We start from the raw sequence: 19,995 nt of genomic DNA, 5'->3' as shown, positions 1-19,995 counted from the left end.
TTTATTTGTTTAAAATATTTTTTTTTTCCCTTCATTATCAGTTTAGTAACAGAAACTTGTAATGGATAAATTTTTTTTTTTTTTTTTTTTTGGCTTGATAGTGAAAACTTTCCTGGAAGTGTAGGAATGATTTTTATCTGTGGGGGGTTTTGGGGTTTTTTTTTTTTGGTGGTTTATTTTTTTGGGGTTTTTTTCCAAAATACTTTCACTAAGGTATGAGACAGTGAGACAGGCGCTGCGATTTCTTTTAATGGCTTATTCTGTATTGTTACTAGACTGCAGTAATAGACAACAGGAGTTGGATATGGTGGCATTGTCCTCGACTCAGCTCTTCTCTCTAGAGGCTGCATTTTTGATTTTCCATGCAGTACATAAGTGTAAGGATTGTTCTACACTTTCTCGGGGAATTTGTTAGACTTCTCCAAGGAAAACAGTGTAACTATTAGAAGTAACAGAAGCTATTTCCGCTGTCTCCTGCTGGATTAATTTGGAAAAAGTACCTGTCTGCACCTGAGCCAGCTTTGCCAAATGTAGCGTTCTCTAAGGGTTACCATATAACGGTTGCAAAGAGCTGGTGCGCGGCAGCCTGGCGTGTCTGTCCCCAACCCTGGTTGTGTGGCCTTCAGCAAGACTGCATCTGATGTCAGGGGGTGGGCAGGCTGTACTCAAACAAGGGGAGACTTGGAGGGCAGAAAAGGGTAACAGCAGCAGGAAGAATGATGGTTATCTACTGGCTTGTGGGCTCCATTTCCCAGTCTGTCTCGGGCTTTTTGTGCAAGAGTTAATTTCCTGTCCCTGCAGCACCCTCCTCAAAGAACGCTTATTGCGTTATCCTCATTTTCAACATTTTTAGCTTTTTAAAAAGTATCATCAGCCTCAGAGCCTTAAAGCAACTCAGTTGTAGTGTGGCTCCCGAGGGCTGCGTGGAGGCGCAGCGGGCACTGCATCTCAGCCTGCCTCTGGCCTGCTGCCACGTCCCAGAGCCGGGAAAACTGCAGGGAAAACCCCTCGGCAGCTGCTGGGTTTCAGGCCAGCACCCCTCTGCCCCCAGCACCCTTCTGCCCCCAGCACCCCCTGGTGCTGCGCCCTACCCACCTGCCTTCTTGTGTCGTTACCAGCTGCAGATGGACGGCAGTGGTTTGTACCGCAGGGTGCGGGCCCGTGACTGTTGCGGTACTTCTCCATGTGTCACACACCGCGCTCTGTGGGATCTTGGCACTGCTACAAGCTTCTTTTAATCATTTTTAAAGTAGGCAAGTTAATCAAAAATAACCTCCAAATGCATTTTATTCTAGGTAAACCCATACAAACACCAACATGTATTTGTCATTTGCACTTTTTTTTTTTAACCATTCATTTTAAACAACAGATTCACTTCTGTACAACAGGAATTACTTTACACATTAGTAAGATTTGACTTCAAACTAGATGACTGCAAAATAATGCTCTGTAAGCTAGTGTTAGAAAATATGCTGTTTGCCATAGCAGTTTGCCTGTAAACATGTGAAAAATAGGTTAAAGAGAAGTTTGCTTTCATTTCAGAGAATGCTATTAGATTTGTTGGGTTGCCGTAATACAGCTTTAGTCAGAGGTGGTTCTTTTCTGTCCATGTAACAGCGAATTGCAGGTATGGAAGGTGTCCCAATGTTTTGTGTGCTGACCCAAACCTACCAAAAGAGCCACAATCACTTAATTATACTTCACATCACTTCGTGAGATCCACTTGATGGGTTACAAAGTCCCAGCATGACTTTAAATGGTTTACTAACAGAGTGACGCTGTTTAGGAGGCTTGAATAAAAGGCAATAATCCTATTCCAGGCTGTAGGCTAAAGCTACAGGGCCTGCTTCAACACATACTTAGTCTCTAGAAATCATTAAAGCTATTGTAGCAAACAAGCAGTAGTACAAATACAGAATAGGACTGGTTTTCATTTCCTCATCATATAAACACATAGAGTGAAGTTCACAGGACCAGACCCACGCAAACAGATTATATTTTACAGCTTTTTCAAGCAGAAATGTTGGGGTTTCTTTTTTTTTTCTGCCTGTACAGAAGGTTACTGTTGAACAAAACTATCACAGTTCATTCAAATGCACTGCCAGCAAACACCTGAAGTGGAACAGAACTGCTGAGCTGTCTCTCTAACTGGAAAGAGTAATCTGCTCATGCCCCTCCTTTAATATTAATTACTGTGCTTTTTTTTTATTTATTTATTTGATGGTGCTTTAAAAGGTTAAGAATGATAAAAATCAAGCCCTTAAGTACAGGTATTCTAAGCTTAAGTGCTAGTCAAGCCACGGTCCACTCCTTTAGGACAGAGGGCAAGACAGGTTAGGGTTGGAGTGGGGTTTTTTTTCCAATTAAAATTAAACTTATCACAATATATTATGCCAGGCAGAGATGAGAACTGCTGAAAGTAAGTACTGCAACACTGTAGTGCAGTTTTCTGAACAAAGCCGTACATTCCATCAAGTATAAAGTGTAAACTTAATAGCAAGTGTAAGACTTGACTTAAAAAAAAAAAAAAAGAAACACAAAAAAAAGCCATCACAGTAGGGGTTGGTGGCTGCCCTTGCTGATATGCAAGAGAGACAACTTGTGCAATCACATGGCATGGAGGGGGGGGGCAGACCAGTAGGCAACACGGTTTTGTCTGTTTTTCCTCATGCTAACAGGCAGCTGTGCTGCTGCCAAAGTGTGGTGAGCATTCGCCGGCGCTGGCCGGCCATGTGCCGTGGGATTGTGCCTGGTCCCAACTTCTGGTCGCCACTGCAGCCAAACCAGACAGCTTTAGTACTGCTGTACCCCAGCCGCTGGGCTCCTCCAGTGCAGCCATGCACACTAATAAACGTTTTGAGCGCTCTGCTGCCTGGGAGCCCTGCGTGGGCGTCTCTGGCTGGTCACAGCCCCAGCACAGGCTTTCAATACTAAACTTGGGCCACCTGTGCCATTCACAGCCCATAGCATCCTGGTCGCTGCTAGGGGACGGCTCTTCCCTCGCCGCTGCACTACGCTACTCGCCCGCAGTGGTGGGTCCCTCCGGAAATGTGTGGAAACATATCCTCTCATCAATGCCTTCCCTCAAATCTAAGGGAGCCTTAGTAAGTGCCTCCGTGTGACTGAAGCCGAGTTCACGGTGACAAAAGATTTCAGGTGCGTAGCGGAAGGCAGGACTGTGCTGGTGCCGTAGCCGAGCCAGAGCCACGGCTGCTCCTCCGTGGCTTTGCATGGTAGCCACTGCACCAGTCTCTGCTCAGCAGTGTGGCCATGCACCTGCTTTCCAGCTGGGCTAATTTTAGCCACCAATGCAAATGTAATGGACGCCCTCCTTTGAAAACAGCCAAGCCTCAAAAAAACCACGCCAGCAGGATGAAGGCAGACAGTTACCCCTCCCCTCCTCCACCCCAGCTATCGCATTTGTATCAGTTTCTCATAGAGAGTCAGGGATTACACCAGCCCTCCCCTTCTGACATGTTAGTAAACTGACCCTCTTTTGACAAAGCCTTTTGTGTGGACAACCTGAAAAAAAATTAAATAAATCTGCTGGCTTTACATTTGTGAGGTCCTCGCAGAGGGACGGGCAGGACTGTCAGCACTGATGCACGGGGCCCATCACGCACCTGAGGACAGGTATGTGCACCAACATGCAGCCATTGTCAGCTGCTTCATCAAATCGCAACGGTGTTCCGATGCGGTGCAGCTGCACGGAGGTTTCACGTGTGAAGAAGCTGCTCACGAGTGTTTCACAGCTTATTTAAGGATGGAAAGGTAGAAATGTAAACACAGACTGATGCCGGTCTAGTGCCCTCCTCCAAAAGCCGACACCCCCCTCGCTCAGTGGTTGGCTTCACCCTGCACGTGGAATTTCTAACCTAAGGAAGAAAAGTCCTGCCATGTGGCATTTGGCCTTTTTCTTCTGCTAAACACACTTGTCCTAAGTGTCACTTTGGTGCTAGTTTGATTTTTTTTTTTTTTTTTTTTTTTTTCTCCAAACAGGAACCAGTGTACATTTGCCTGGAAGGAAGGAAACTGCAGCTGACCCGTATTCTGAAGCCGGAGCTCATCCAAGACAGTTTGTGAAGGCTGCAAAGGATGTGGCGCAACATCAGCTTTCTCTCTTAAAAAAAAAGAGCCACTTACAAGTAGCAACTTACAAGTTCACACGGGCACCCCTGAACTTGCAGTGTGTTTTGCGCATCATCTCCTATGAGCTTGTTTTTAAGCAAGCAGAAAGCTTACTTAGGCAATATTTTTGAACCAAAGGGTATGTGTGCTCGAGTACCTAAAAATGCTGGCCCTGCCAACACTAGACTCACTTTTGCTTTCACATGCCCGCATTTAAATGTGTAACCCTGCCCATACTTCATTCCCAAACATAGATAGTACTTGGAATGGTCAGAGTGGAGAAGAGTGTCCAAATGTTTCAAACCCTGTACATATAGTCAGTCAAAACAGTTTTGGGAGCAGTAGCGCTTATTTAAAATCCCCCACAGTGACGCTGTGAGTCAGTGCTCTGCTCAAAGCCATTTGCATTTTTTCTTTTCATCAAATAAGGCTTTTACTTGCTGGAGCTGTTTCTGGACTTCTTCAAACCCCCGTTCTCGCTCGAGTTTGCTGACAATCTGTTAACAATTAGCAAAAAAGAGAATCATTTTTTTAGTGCTTATTTTACTTGCTATTTTTTAAAGCCTGCTTTTCTGCATTCCAACAACTGCTGGCAGAAAAATCCATCTGAATGCCTGCCTATATGTAAACATTCTTTTCTGACTTTAACACTTTATTTTGGTAGTTTTCCTTTCAAGTCATGATGATTACAGGATTTGCAACACTTCCACAAAAGAATGACAGAGCCAAGCAAAAAAAAAAAAACCCAAACAAATCCAACACATGTTCATCCCTTGAAGTGTGAGGCAAGGCCAGCGGTCCAGCTTTACCCGAGAGCAGAGTTGCAAACGGTATTTTATTTCTCTTCCTCTGCCCTATAAATGGAGGGCAATAAACTGCCTCTCTTCCTCTAACTAACTGGCCTGTTTGGCACCGGCCCAGGTGATAGGAAGGAGCATTACTGCTGTCTGAAAACTCTTTTGCTGGCAACTCTACAAAGCAACTGAGGTCTCAGCAAACAGTGAATGAGGTTGAGCTGCTCCCAGTCAAAAGCCAGAGGGAGAAGAGCAGAGGGAGGGTTTCCTACTAAGGATGGGGTAAGTTTAGCCAGTACTAGCTTCAAAAAAGCAAAAATGGGCACTAAGATTAAAAAGTATTCTCAAGTCTCCTGTGTCAATAATTTTAATTAGCTTAATAAAGTGTAGTGCCAGTATCATCCCAAGCTTCTTTTAAGAGGCAAAGATATAATGCTGAACTCGGATAATTTGAGATGTTGGAGATCAGAAGCGGTAAGCTAGCTAACAGGTGACTGAGAGCGGGATGATTGCAGCAAGCGCTGATGCTGTGCTGCTGGGGATGAAAGAGAGAAAGGTCTGGTTGCTGGGAGACCCAGACAACCTGCTGGAAGTGGTAACGAGCCCTTCAGGCGGCACACCCCAGCTGGCTCGCTCTTATCTTCCTTCCTGCGCAGGCACACGCAGCCTCTGTTAAGGATGCCGAGAAAAACGGAGTGGAGAATCCTATCGTGCAAAACGGAGGGCAGGGATTTTCTTACAAAGCAGCTTAGAGGTAGCCTGTGACTAAGTGCTTTCAGTTGAGAAAAGATTTATTTTGTGAGCAATAGCAGGGACTGGAAGCTACAGCTCCTTTTCTTTAAGAGAAGGGCTATTAGAGGGCTCTGATGGGAAAGGAGCAGACACTTCTTGCTGTAAGGCTGAGTGTGCTCCACTGAGGTGTTTGTACTGACAACATGTTAAGTCGAGATCCCTGGTGCTAGTCTCATCTGATCTCTGAATCTCCAGGGAAATGGAGCGCGTGCACAGGAGTTGTGACAGGCATTAGCAGATACTCTGCAAACACAGTAAAACAAGAAGTCTAGAGTACATAGGAACTTCCTCAAAACTGCAGGGAGAATTTTATTGCTACTATATCTCTGTGAAATACAGTGGTGATGGTAAAGGTGCGCTTTCAAACTTTTGGCCTGTGACCCCTCTGCAAGGTGGGGGCTCCCGCCGCCCCGGGGGCTGCACCGCTCTGGCCCCACTCAGCTCAGCGGGAGGAACAGCCTTGGCTGCACCACGGAGGGGCTGTCTCTGGACTGGCCCCCAGTAAGTCACATGCCAGGCCAGCCCTTGGTTACTTTGTGAAGCCCAACTTACAGGCCTGAGGTGGCAAGTTAACATTAAGAAGTTAAAGAGGAATGGCAGATGTGCTTACCTCATCATAATATTTCACTACGTATTTGTAGATTTCAATCAAGGCCACTTTCTCATTAAATTCATTTTCATGTTTCTAAAACAGAAAAACAGTTCTGGTCAGGTTGTCTCCTTTTTAAAAAACTTAACATGAAAGCAAATGAAGTGCCCACTTCTCAACCATACCTTAGATTCCTGAGTTAGAAATTCTTCAACCTCTGAAGTGGTCAAGGGGGGCAGATCCCTGATGGCTTTATAGTATGCTTTCACCTCCTTCTTGTAGAGTGGAATGTCCTTAGCGTAGAGAAGTTTATTTGTTGGTGCTTCCTTAAAAGAAAATATTTGAAGCCTTGTCAATTTTCACAGCACAGATTTCCTAAGGTTCCACCTCCACATAGTTAATTGCATCTAATTGTGTCTGTTCTCTGTGTGACTCATGTCTCTTTGCAGTGGTTATATGCAAGGAATCAAGGTTATGAAATAAAGATGAAGAACAGACGCAGGACCTCAGTAACAGTGCATTGTGTTTCATGACAGTTGCCATATAATTATTTCTATTGGCATCGGGAGTGATGAACATTTGTCCCTCAGACATATTTTTCTTTCTTCCTTCCTCCTCACCCCTCCCCAGACCTGAAAGATGGTGAAGCTGAACCGAAGGCCTCGAGGCTGATACCCTATTTACATACAGGATACAGCAGTGCTGTGGAAAGTTCCCCTCGGGTAACATGCCAGAGCGCCTTGCTAGATCCTGTCCTGGCAGAGGTTCCCCTAAAACTCTTTGGTCCCTACTACTCCTTTCGCTCCAGGGTTCGAGAGTGCGGAGAGCTGACTGCCAGGCATGCACAGCCAAAGGGATTTATTTTTTTCCCCAGGGCTTCAACAACCCAGGTCAGCACTCACCTACCGGGCAGCTTTAGGCTCATCCGAGGAAATAAATGCTGATGTTTGTGGTAGGAGCCAAAGCCCCACCTGGAAACCATGTTTTCAGAATGTAAAAGTGGGGGCTGGTAGTTTCCTGTCACTGCTCTAGTACAAATTCTGGGGAATAAATGACACAGCCATGTGATATCTTGTCACTGTCGTTTCCACTGTGTGATGAAATGATGTAAGCGTTTGTTTTCTAAGTGGCTAAAGAATGTTTTAAGATAAAAGGCTAAAAATCATGAAAGCAAATACTTTTTAGTACTAAAAGGCCACGAGGTGTTTACTGCATTGCAAACGTTTATCAGGTTTCAGCATCTCTTTTCAAATGCCTAATGGGAGCTGTTGTATCAACAGTACTTCACGATGGATGCTGAGCATAGAAACCTCGGAGACCATGCTCATTTGCAGTTTTTCCATCAAGTGAGTGATGTGATTAGTTTTAATTCATGACATTTCATTCCTAAAACAAGATAAATAAGCGCATTATTTGTTATTTACCTTTAACAGATGAGCAAGTTGGTTCAGATCACATAGGAAATTAGTCCTTTTTTTTTTTTTTTTTTTTAGGCTAAAAAATCTCTAGCCTGTTTTTCTTGGTAGTATGAGCCTGAAAAAATGCTTCCTGCTTTGGTCCAAAGAAAAGGAAAATATCCTCGGGGAAAAATGAAGTATTTCTGACCCCCAGAGTTCTGGACACTGTACTAAAGGTCTTTGGAATGTAAGATTTCTGGACTTGTTGCTCCAGCAAATAATTTTGCATATAAAAAGGGAGCAGTGTGAAAGAAACTGTTTCAAACTTCAGGGTTCTTTCAAGTATTCTAACAGCTCCCGGTAGCTTACTATGTGTGCTTTCTGCGCAATGGTGTGTGGCAGACAAAAGTTGGACTACTTATCAAGCAATGGTAATACTTTTAAGACCTTTGTTTAAAAATTCTTTAAAACTTCATTAAAATCTTACAATTTTCATCCTCTTCCAGCTACTCTATAAGCACACTGTGCAGAAACTCACTGCAGAGAAGACAAGCAGCAGTTAACTATAAATATGGCATTCTAGTAGTTGTATCTGCCTACTCCAGTGAATTCTTCAAAGCCTTGTGAGACAGAGCAACAAGGAATGGAAACCCAACCTAATCAGGCCACTAATTTTTTCCCTGGTGTCAGCAGATGCAGGGCTACATCCCTTAAATCATTATCCAGTTGAAAAAGACATTGGTTGAGAAGTTAGCAAAAGACTGGAAGGGCAACATTACCTTCCCCAGTGTCTGTTCTGCTAGAGAAAAGGCATCCATGAAGGCTTGTGCGATTACAGACAAACAGCCATCTATATGTGAAGTCTTCTTAATATCAAAGACAAACTGGGGATTCTTCAGTATGTTCACCCAGAAGCGAAGAGGAAGACTAGACAGAGAAAGAACAAGTGTCCTTAAAATTAACCATTCATGTAGCACAACTGCTTTAAAATGGTAGTTTAATTGCACTGCACTCATGGAAAGAAGCACATTTCTCAGCTGCTTATTCATGTTAAAAAAGAGATCAGGGAGCAAAGGCTACAGAGCAAACACATCAGTCAGTCACCCTTCTGTCTTCAAATAATGCTTGCAACCTGCAGATACTTCTTTCTGAGTGTGAAGTCAGTATACTGACTTAGAAGTTCTGGAAGCTATGGTGGTTTGTACTGGTACGCAACCAATACACTAACACTACTGGGATCCACAAAGCCAAACCACATCTTCACCTAGTCATGCCAAAATCTTATTCTTCTGATCACCTGTTCCATCTTTGCAACTACATTTTCAGAGAGTGCCTGTGCTCCTGTGTGCATCATATGGACATACCTGTTGGTTTTCCATATATGGACCACATCAGGGTCAGTAATTTTTTTGCTCTCAGCCTGGGCATCCAGAAAGTCAAAAAAGTACTTGATGGCAACAGGTGCTTTATTGTTGGGTAAACTCCAAATGCTCTTGAAGAGGTTTTCAACAACTGAATGAATTGCAACCTGAAAAGTAAGAAAATGAGCAGTGCTATTATTAAACAAGAAAAGAGCAGGATTTCTTGTCTCAGAGAGCTGAGCGTGCCGCAAGGCAACCACACACAGAAACTACAAGAGGCTTGTGGCAAACATCTAGGGCATAGGTTATTGGCGCACAAGGCAGTCAATAACAAAAATGAAACTACAAATACACCATAATGAGCCGCTTTCAAATGTCATGTGTCCTGTGACTTTACCGACAGGAGAATTGTGGTGAACCTTGTGATAAATCGTAGGTGGAAGTAATCACTTGTTCCAACAAAGACAACATCAACTCTTCAGATACTGTTGGCACCGTTGCTAAAGGCATTTGGAAGTTGTGACTGGAAGTCAGAGGGAGGTGAGCAAAAGGAGTTTAACTAGTTTTCTAGGTCACTGGTCTTCATGGGCCACCTGTGACACATGTTGAACATGTGCTCATCAACATTTCACAGCCAAGCGACTATGGCCCTTCATCCAATTCTAGGATAACAGTTTGGGTGGCATACAAAGACACTAATATGAGAAAGAACTGAAATCTGGGTATTTCTGATCCAGAAGTGAAGCTATTTGGCAAACAAAAGCAAGGGCTTGGTTGCTGATGGACTCACTGACATCATCACAGGGTATTCCTAAGTAGAGGCAAACAAAGCAAAACACTGTTTTGTGCTTCTTTTCTTCACATCTGTTCTGAAGGTCAGTTCAGCCCCGTCTTCTCTCAACAAGGATTTAAGTGTATCCCAGGGCTTTGATGCGCTACTGGCCAGTTCCTTTCATGTGGCAAACTCTGCAATTGTGTCTGTGTGCATGTACGGGTGACAGAGAGAGAGGGAGAGAAACACGGTTCAATGCAATTTCCTTTAGTGCACGATGTATCACGGGTGAAATTTCGCAGTGAAGTATACCACCGCACTGTTGTTCAGAGCACTACCCTACTTTGGAGAAGGAGATGATTAATTTAAAGCCCTTTAAAGGAGTGTTTCTTAAGAGCCTGATCTTTTCTTTTGTACTTCAGTCTTCCACCATAAGATATTACTGGGTTTAGTCCAGTAATTCCTAAGGGCTTATGTTAGTTTCCACAGCTAATGAGAAATGACCAGTCTTCACCCTCACTTTGGGTAGTGTCCTAAATTACTTCAGATGCTATCAACACTCTAATTAAATAATGATTGATAGATTTTTAAATACAAGAAGGCCACAATCATCATCCCTTCAGGCCTCTTGTATCACACAGCACTCAGTGTTGTGCACTGATTAATATTTTAAGCAATATGCTGTTGCAAAGAGTTTTATAACCCTTTTGAGTAAGTCAGAAACAAGATGACATTACCAGAGGGAGTGAGCAGGGCTTATTCCTAAGGAATGCACGTTGTATAAATTAGGTAATGGTATTCTAAATCCTACAGACATTGTTTTTAAAATTAATGTAGTTATTTTGGATGCTTAATTTGAGACCCTAAAAGATTATTTCATTTCATGGGCAGTATTTTGTGAAACTCAGACCTTGGAAGTTGTACCTAAACTGGGCAAACGCCAGTAGAGAGTAAGGAGATTGTTGACCGAAAGCTGCCTTTCCAGAAGGGACGGGACTCTGTGGTATTCAGTGGCAAAACTCACTTTCTATAAGCTCAATAACTTCTTTTCTTCTTTAACCTGAGAGAAAAGGTTTTGCTTACTGAGGAGATAGAGAGTGCGAGTAACAGACAATTTTAGAACTCTAGCATTAGAAAACCTGAAATGTGGCCATCTTTGCAAATGGTCATAATCCGTAGTTAGCACAGTGATTTTTATAGGTTACCTTTTTATTTAACATTTGCTATACATGGAGGAAGTCTGTAATTTCTGCTTTAATTTCTATTTCTGTTGTGCCAAACTAGCCACACCTAACACCAGCCCTCCCTCAACATAAGGCCTTTACAGTTTACCTTGGTTGACAAAAGCTTTGTCAGATACATTTCCTTCACTTTGAATTTTTGCTTTCCTTTGTGACCTGCTCCTTTCACGTCTTTGTTTGCTTCAGAGTCGGGTAAAATCTGTCATGAAGAGATTAGAGAGATTACACCGATAGAAATGCAGCTCAGTATTAAATCTGCCACTTAACAGTGTAATGACTGAACTCACCAAATGACAGTGTTCATCCGAGTAGTCCACATCTAAACAACAGAAAGCAGAGAGCAAACAGGCATTAATCAAACACACAGCTACAAGCTTGTGAATTCTGCTGGGTTGTGCGGCAGAGTGCATGTCAGGATGCTGAGCAAGCAGGCTTGGTGTCACGCTTTCCTGCCTGCAGTGTGGGGGAAGCTGCTGAGAAACACACAGGTGCTGGCACACCTCCCCAGTACCAACCTGTAGCTCCGATCACTAAGCTAGGGCATCATCTGCTGCTGCTGGGGTAAGCTGGCAGCAAATCACAGCTCCTCTGAAAGGAGGACGACAGGCAGCAGAGGAGATGATTGCATTGGTTTAGTCTCTGTTAAAGAGCACTCAGTGCAGGCAGGCTGAGGTCAGGCTCAAAAGCAATGGCTGAGAACGGACAACCCTGTTCTTGCCGAGGGAGGCACCAATGCCATCCTAGTGATTTGTACATCAGGGACAAAATTCTCCTAATTTCAGATAGCCACTTTGACAGTGAGATGAATCACACACTAGGAGTGCCTTTCTCTCCCCAGGGGCTACAGAAAGTCCATCTCCCCCGAGCTACCAGTTGGGTTGAAGGCAACCTGCATCATAGGGGTAGGTGAGATGAACCGACCCCTTGTTAAGCACCCTTTAACTCCTGACCTGCTGTTGCGACAGCCAAGTCAAAGCTTTCAGAAACACAATCAAGAGAAAAAGGAAAATTCCAAAACTGCATTTTTTTGTTATGCCTGTCTCTAGACAGTGCACCGCTATGTCTGTGATACACAACACAGGGCACCAGAGCAGGGCATGTTCCCTGTGGTGGTATCACCAGTCAGCACTTTGTGTCACCTGGGCTTCCCTGCCCTGCTTTCCTGCCTATGAGTCTCTATCTCGAAGCATTTGTTTGCTGAGGACTGTAAGTCCTTCTGTCCTTCTTTTCTTTGCCTTCTTCCCTCCTCCTAGTCCCACTGTGCCTGCCAGAGGCCCAGAGCGGGGTTACATAGCCCTTCATTTGGCTCAGCTATACCGAAGTCCCAATTTTTCTGACCTTCTATTGACCAAGTTACAACCTGTCATAGCTCAGCTCTCTGCATTCCCAGCCCGTTCTCCACGAAAGATTAAATAAATTGCAGTTCCTTTGTTACCTGATCGGGTACTTGTCTTCTTTTTAAAGACTTTTATGGCTGCTCCGTTTGAAATCTGAAAGCAAAAAAACAAATGTATCTTGCTGAAACAAAAGTGTCTAGAATTCATGAAACTCTCGGTTTCATTTCCTCTGTCCTTTAAGCCCGTGGCAGCAGAGGAGACTGTTCTCACTACGGCTCAAGCGAGCAGCCAGGGCTGGGCTTTCAGGCATGGGCAGCAGCTGCAGTTTGTTAGCCTTACCTGACAAGGTGGGAAGGCAGTGCTTCTGACAAGGTCGCCATTAAGGCCTTTCCCTTTCTTTGATTTTTCTGGTTCAGCCCCTATTTGGACATTTTCGTTTTCATGTACTGTTTTGTGCTGCTTCTTGCACCCATCCCTCTACAGATTGCCTGGGCTGGATTCTCTGGCTCCAATGCAATAGGATCTTATGGGAATGTGAGGCAGGGAGGGGAACACAGGGATGATTTCTCTTCCAGCCCCCTTTCTTCCAGCTCAGCCCATTCCAGAGATTTCCCCCATGCCCTACAGAGGGGCCACGCTGAGGGTCTAGCCTGGTGCTCCCAAGAACTATTTTCAAACTTCAGTTCCCAAAGTGAGCAAAATATTCATGCCCTGTGGACTGGTAAGGTCAAGATCCATATCTAGCCACCTTGGGATTTCTAGGAAGAATCTTCCCCCCTCCTTCCCTGAATTTATAGCACTGCCAGGATAGTAACTTATCTTTACAAGAAACTGGCAAGTCATGTTGTTATTGTCGAAGAGTAACTCAAAAACGGCCCCCACTGAGAACTACACCACTGCTCTGCTGTCAAATGTTGGGTCTTGCCAAGTGCTAGTACACGTCCCTCTATAATTACAAAAACAACTGGCCAGTTCTAGGAAGGGATCTCTGCCAAAATAATTTAAGTGTTTTTTAAACCTTGGCAGCCAGCCCGGTGTGAGAAACCAGTTTAAACATTAAGATACTCTATCAAAAGCTGTGTCTTGCGCCACAGAAATCTGCACTTATACTTGCTCCTGAAAAGTAAATACAATCTATTTTATAAATATGGTGGGGCTTGCATGGTTTCCATTTATCATACAGCATTTCAGAGCTCTTTCAGACAACACAGAACACTTTAAAACCACGCTATAAGTGGGAATATTCTCTAAGGTTAGCTTCTGAGGTGACACAAACACCCAGAGAGAACAAGAGTCCTCCTACTTGGCCCTGAAGATAGGTAAACAGGAACAGGGCTACCCAGAAACTTGCTCTCTCCCAGAGCAGCATGAGCAGCGTGCTGCCCTTACTCTCTCTCCAAGAAGCAGGAGAGCAGCTCAATGCTGAAATGTGTCAGCTCCTGTTCTGTGGGAGACGGGTAGAGCTCAGGAGAACTGTGCTTCCCTCCAGGAACCAGAGACATTGGTACAGGGCAGTCATGATCCAAGACCCCATTTCAGGTTTTATTTCTGTGACCAATACTGCTTTTAGCACTGCGAGGAATGAGCTTTCCCCCTTCTTTATCATTACTGCACCGGTCATACTTGCTGTTTCTCTCAGATCAATAAAAAAAAAAAAAAAAGCCCTTCTTTTTGGGTCCTGATGCCTAAATCACTTTTCACGGTGGGCTGCTCACATGGGCACCTCAAAACATCCTTACTTTGTCACATGCATTACTGTGGGGGACAAACAGAGAGAGGGGAAATCTGTTCAGATCCACACAACACAAAGTACAGATACTTTGCAAAACAGAAGATTTAGTAGTGTGGTTGTACGCCTCTTCCTTGTTCTCCAGGCCTCCTGTCCTCCCTCTAATCTGGTCATACATTCAGATCACACATTCAGATTCACTCTCTGGGGCTGTGCCTGCTCCTGGAATGTTGATAAATTTGCTACAGGTTGAGGAATTTGAGATCTGATTGGACAGCAGATCTGAAAGCGGTTCTCTAGCTCTCTTGCGTGGGAAATAGGACATCATGATAACCAGGAACTTTCTTGTCAAGGTTTGTGGTTATTCTTATGCAAACAATAGTGCAGAACTCATAAATAATCACATCAATAACCCTATCAGGAGCAAAAAATCAGAGCAAAAGGAGCACACAAGTCAGAGACACATGAAAGTCCAATATGAATACAGTGTATTTTTCTCCCTTCAGAAACACCACACAAAAATGTAAACATCCCCTACTTGCACATTTCAAAAATCAGTGTACAAACTAAGCCTGCTTTTTCAAGAGTGGTTGATGATTCTGAGACCTTTACAACACAACCCTCACGCTGCAATATCTTAAAAAAAAAAGACAGTACTTCCCAGTTTCAAAAATCTGCTTACTTTCTAGCATTTAAGGCTGGCAAACAAACAAACAAAATATCCAGGTTTGCCACAAAACTCTAGCCAGTGTTGAAATGTAAGTTGAAGTTCCTCAGGCAATGTGACTACCCTCACGCTGTGTATGCAATGTTCCCTTTTCTTGTTAACTGCACACCTTTACATTCCTTTTTGCATTAATGTGCACACAAGAAAATAAACTAGACATGCTAATGGCTGATACTTGCCACTAAGCCACTGCCTAAAATGCCACTAAGCTTCTGCCTAAAATGTACGTTATTTTGTCAGTGCCAGAAAAAGTGAACTAAAATATCTAACAGAGATACCCAGCACAATTTCCATAAGGCAGCTGCTAAGCTATAATTAGTGTAGTTACAGCTTTGCAAAAACAAATGAACCTCCAACCTAACTTGCATCTGCCTGCAGAAACCACAGACAAAAACAAGGGCTGGGACAAAGATGCCCAGGGATGACAGTGACCAACTGGAGCAGACTCATTTGCCAGGTGGTATGGCACCCATGAGCCCCGGCACGCCATGAGGTGAGAAGTGCAAAAAAGCTGCCAGGGAAAATTAGGGAGCACTTGCAATAGCTGCCTGCAGTAAAGAGGGCGGGTACTATCACATTACACAGAAGTTCAGACATCTAATCAGATTCAAATCTACATTGACCTTTGCTGCATAGACTCTGACTGCAACACTAGATGTCCTAATTTGTACAAAATCTTCACATGTGGAGGGAAGTCCCATGCTAATCTATAGGCAAGATTCAAGAGAGGCACAGGAAAAGCTGTATTTAAGACACTCAGCACATCTGGGTTCACTGCTGCCTCCTTTGGAGGCAAGGAGAGCAATAAATGCCTACAGAAATCTGTAAAGTGACTCCAAATGAGCTTGCTCCAGATGTGACCAGCCTTGAGCACCACCCAAGCCATGAAGAGTCGTGCTAGGAGTCCTTGTTCCTCTCTGTGGATGGCACTGTACTTGCTCATGCAGACAGCAACGTGCTCAGGGCTGGCTGAGGTTTCTCAGCACCATACTGCATTGCATGACACAGACTTAAACTCATCAGCAAGACTTCTAAACAAATAAAAATCGATTCTTGTGTTAAGAGCCAGGCTTTCAAATTTAGCGACGAGGCATGAAGAAAGCTCACTAAAAGCACTCAGCACACTAACCTCATTTCCAAAATCTATCTGTGAGCATCAAAATGTGAGCTACCATATCACCTGAAGCCAATCATCTGCCGCACATTTTACCTCAGCCTCTCACCCTCTATTTTGACTAGTGTCAGTGGAAACTCCTTAGACAGGCAATGCTGCTCGCTATGCTTTCACGATGTGCTGCACCCACAAGGGCTCTGCCACCAGCTGCAGCCTTGTTTGTTGTTGCAATGACGGACGGATTATTGCAGCATTGAAAAGGACTGGTTTATAGGTGCAATTGGAAGCACAGGGAAAAACTTACGGTGCAAGTGGTGACAGTAGATGGAAGCAGAAACAGAGAAAGAAGGAAGGAGACTGACACAGAAGGTCTCAAGAAAAGAGCAACAAAACTCATCAGTCCTTTTTATTCTGACTCTCAATGAGCTTTCATAAGCATCGCTACGACCTGTTCAGATAATCAAAATATGAGGTGGGAAGAGGTAAACAATTGCTCACGGTGCAACAAAAACTCAGCGAAACTAGGAAAGATTCAAGGCAATGTTCCTAGCTGGAAATCTGATGCTCTTTTAACTGAAATGCTCAACAGAAGTAACAGTTTACCTGGTATGCTTGAACCAAGCAACCCTGCAACAAGCAAACCTCTGAAAAGTAACAGAAAACATATGACTCATTGGCAAGAAAGTTACGTGTCACATATTTCTTTCCTTCTGTTGACGATGCTCAGCTATCTTTTCAAGATTTTTGTCAATCAAGATACTCCTGTGCAGACAGCATTTGGGAGTTGGGGGAGAAACTGCTTCTTGATTCATTGGTATGGCTCCTGTGCTTACCTCATAATGACCGATGGTATTTAGCTTCCTTATCCCATCCTCCATCACTTCTGAGGAACCATCAATATCTAACAATTCTCTTTGCTGCTCCTCAGACACGAGTTCTACAGTATGACATCAACAGAAAACAATTACATCTCAATGGCATTCTCGCTGTACCAACATTTGTAAAGAAAAACACCACCTAATTATTTTTGGACCAGTGGATCCCAACTAAGCTGTTTCTCTCTGTCCTTGTGGTAGGTCACATGAGAGTGTTTGTGCATTCCCACACTACAGATTCCTTTTCTGGGGTGACAGCCTGAGTGGCTTCCATTACTGCAGGCTATTGGTGCTTCACGTTGTGTTGGTCAAGGTGGAGGTTTTGGAGACGCTTTCACCTAATCTAGCTATTTTATTGCACAAGTGTGCCCTGGTGTTATGACCGTGTTGGGACTAGAAGAAAGGTTTCACAAGCCATTTCTAAGAGACCACAAAAATGACCTGTATAAGACTGACATATATTTGTGAAGGGTGGTCAGGCACTGGTGGTGGATATAACCATTGGATACGACAGTAAATTATCATCACTTGACAATGCAGCAGCTGAGAAGGTAAGAAAGTATTTAGCAAGTCTGGGAGGTGATGAATGCCAATAATATAGAGTTTGTTGGATTTCTTATTGGAGCATGCGGGAAGTGGTATAGTGGGAACTACCAGCTTTTATCTGACCTTGGGCTCTTGAAAACCCAACAAGAAAAGGTGGCTCGACTCTTCTCCAGAATGGCTGTATTTACATCTGCAGATATTGTACATATCTTTGTGAGTCACATGTGAACTATTCTACAAACCTATTCTGACTGTAAATAAACTATATTTGTGGGTTCTCCTGATCAAGGGAAACTTAGGCCTGTTGGAAGGGCGGGCAGTAGGAGGGATAGTAGGTAGGGACTAAAGTACTTGATAATCGTGACGTGTCATCTTACCTGGTGACAAAATTTATCAACCGGCTGTACTTAGGTGGACGGACCACCTTACGTAACCCAGAAAAGGAACATATAAATTACATGTGTTCAATAAATAACGTGTTTGTTAACTGCATGCTGAAGTTTTTGCAGAAGCAAAGCAGATGTAGTGCCAATGTTCTAACTGGTAGAATAACGATATAGTATTTCCCCAGAAATTCCTTACAAAAGTTATGTTCTGCCTAAATGCTAAAAAAAAAATAAAATAAAGTCAAAGCCAACGGTAGGAATTCCTAAAAAGAAAACTCCACAGACAGACAGACCAGGGAACGCCATGAAAACATAACACAGTGACACGGTCTTACCAAGACCAATTTCATCCAATTGAAGACCATAAAGAAAGCCATTCTTATTAAGGAAAGCCTGAAGGCTCTTCTCCTTGGCTTGGCCTATGGTGTCGCAGTCCAGAACATTAACTTGGATAGTCTGACAGGCATCTCCACTCTCATTTTCTGGGATCTTTTCAAAGATAACATTCACTGTCTGGGGAAAGAAACACACGTTACTCTGACACCAGGCATAGGAAACCTACAAACTCCCGACAGCAAACCTGAGAGATTTTCAGCATATTTATTACTAAAGCTATTTCAAATAAAGATTATTTGAAGGGATTACACAATGAAGCATTTAGAATTCCTCATGTCCAAAGAATCAAAGATATGTAGCTATAGTGTATTTTGTATTCTGCTTTTGTGCAAATCTATTTCAGTGAATTACCAAAAACAGACAGGAGACCAGGAAAAATTACAATGCACATTCTAAAAGAAGCAGATCTTTTATTTAAAATGAATGCCTTAAAAGCAAAACTGTAAGCTACTAGAGATCTGATAAGGTTGCTAAGTAAGTCGTCATGGTAAGCACGATTGATTTTGAGTGGATAGGAAGCAGTGTTAAAATGCATATTTACACCTGCAGATTATGCTGAGTACATTATATCATACAAAAAACCACACCTTCCCTGGAGGCATCAGTGTCCGTCTGCATGCAGCCATGTCTCTAGAGGCAGCATAGACAGGGCTACTGCAGAAGCAGTGGAAAGGGAAAGCATGTTGCAGAAGACACAACCCAAAATGGTCCAGATCTGCACAGAAAAGTGTCATTTATTCTATTAGTTATTACTTCAGGTCAAACACCCACATGACCTGCCCAGTTACAACACCCCTGCCCTTTAGCTCACAGCTACTCTTAGCTCTCATCTGCTGGGCTGCACACAAGGTGAGTATGGGCTAGAGGCAGGTGCCAGTGAGACTGGGTGACCATCTCCAGGGAATATTTTTAGTTCGGTCGTATTTCTGGTCAGGTCAGGCAGATCAACTGCTTCCAAAAGGCAGGAAAAAGGGATGAGCAAAAGACTGCTAATGCCAAGTGATAATAATACTCATTTCCAGTGCCGTAGCCTGCTCGTTGCAGACACATCACTGTTCAACTACATGGATACAGACATTCGGCTGCAGGTGTCTCAGGAAAGAATTAAAACAAGAGTTCTGGGTGCCAGCGCTTGACTGCAAGTGGCATAGGAAAATCTACATACTTGAACCATTCTGGTTGTTGGACATTTCTGGTATAGCACATATCTTTTGACTGAAATGTAAGCACTGCAGGTGTGATTCAGTGAAGAAGAGAGATCATTACAGAGGAAGCACCTAAAATTTTTTTTTCCCTGCTGTCATGTGAAGGAAAGAACCTCTGTCCAGGTTGTTGCAGGGACAACTTTTCTCTCTTCTTAGAAAAATGTATAGTTATTAATAGTTGTAGAATGCTATTTTCTGCTTTCCAGCAGGAGTGGAAATTACCGACACCCAGGTGGTGAAAAAAAGTAGTCCAATAAGACATAAATTAACTTCACTATTTCTAGAGAAGCAAAAGGAGTATTAAAAACAGGCCTGCAAAACTATGAAGATCAGGATTTAACAAAGACTACGATGTAGCTGAAGTAACTGAGAATAACTTAATCAGGACAGTGAGATGTTTAATTGTGAGGAAAATGAGACCACAGAAAGGACAGACTGAAAGGAAGAGGACGAGACGCGGGAACAGTGCCTGCAGAAGGAGAACCAGACTGGATGCCATGCCTCAGGTTGGGATTTCATGCGGAAAATTAGTAAAAAATATATTGGCACAGGAATGAGGGAGTCATGCTTGGTTAGGCCCACAGACCAACTGAACAGACAGCAGTC

General features: G+C 43.5%; 1 protein-coding gene across 1 annotated transcript in view; it reads right to left on the bottom strand.

The window, feature by feature from the left end:
* Nucleotides 1-3,867: 3,867 nt before the first annotated feature.
* Nucleotides 3,868-19,995, bottom strand: part of PLXNC1 (plexin C1) — a gene marked incomplete at its 5' end in the record, with an annotated part of 70,917 nt that continues 54,789 nt past the window's right edge. The window contains 10 exons of the mRNA XM_082495902.1: nucleotides 3,868-4,625; nucleotides 6,325-6,399; nucleotides 6,489-6,629; nucleotides 8,480-8,627; nucleotides 9,065-9,228; nucleotides 11,166-11,273; nucleotides 11,362-11,393; nucleotides 12,510-12,564; nucleotides 16,815-16,918; nucleotides 18,124-18,301. Coding sequence (XP_082352028.1) covers nucleotides 4,521-4,625; nucleotides 6,325-6,399; nucleotides 6,489-6,629; nucleotides 8,480-8,627; nucleotides 9,065-9,228; nucleotides 11,166-11,273; nucleotides 11,362-11,393; nucleotides 12,510-12,564; nucleotides 16,815-16,918; nucleotides 18,124-18,301 — 1,110 coding nt within the window. The 3' untranslated portion in view covers nucleotides 3,868-4,520. The remainder of the gene's footprint in view (nucleotides 4,626-6,324; nucleotides 6,400-6,488; nucleotides 6,630-8,479; nucleotides 8,628-9,064; nucleotides 9,229-11,165; nucleotides 11,274-11,361; nucleotides 11,394-12,509; nucleotides 12,565-16,814; nucleotides 16,919-18,123; nucleotides 18,302-19,995) is intronic.

Source organism: Vanellus vanellus (assembly GCF_965231255.1).
Source record: "Vanellus vanellus genome assembly, chromosome: 1".
NCBI classification, from domain to species: Eukaryota; Metazoa; Chordata; class Aves; order Charadriiformes; family Charadriidae; genus Vanellus; species Vanellus vanellus.
This window is presented reverse-complemented; position numbering and strand designations above follow the sequence as displayed.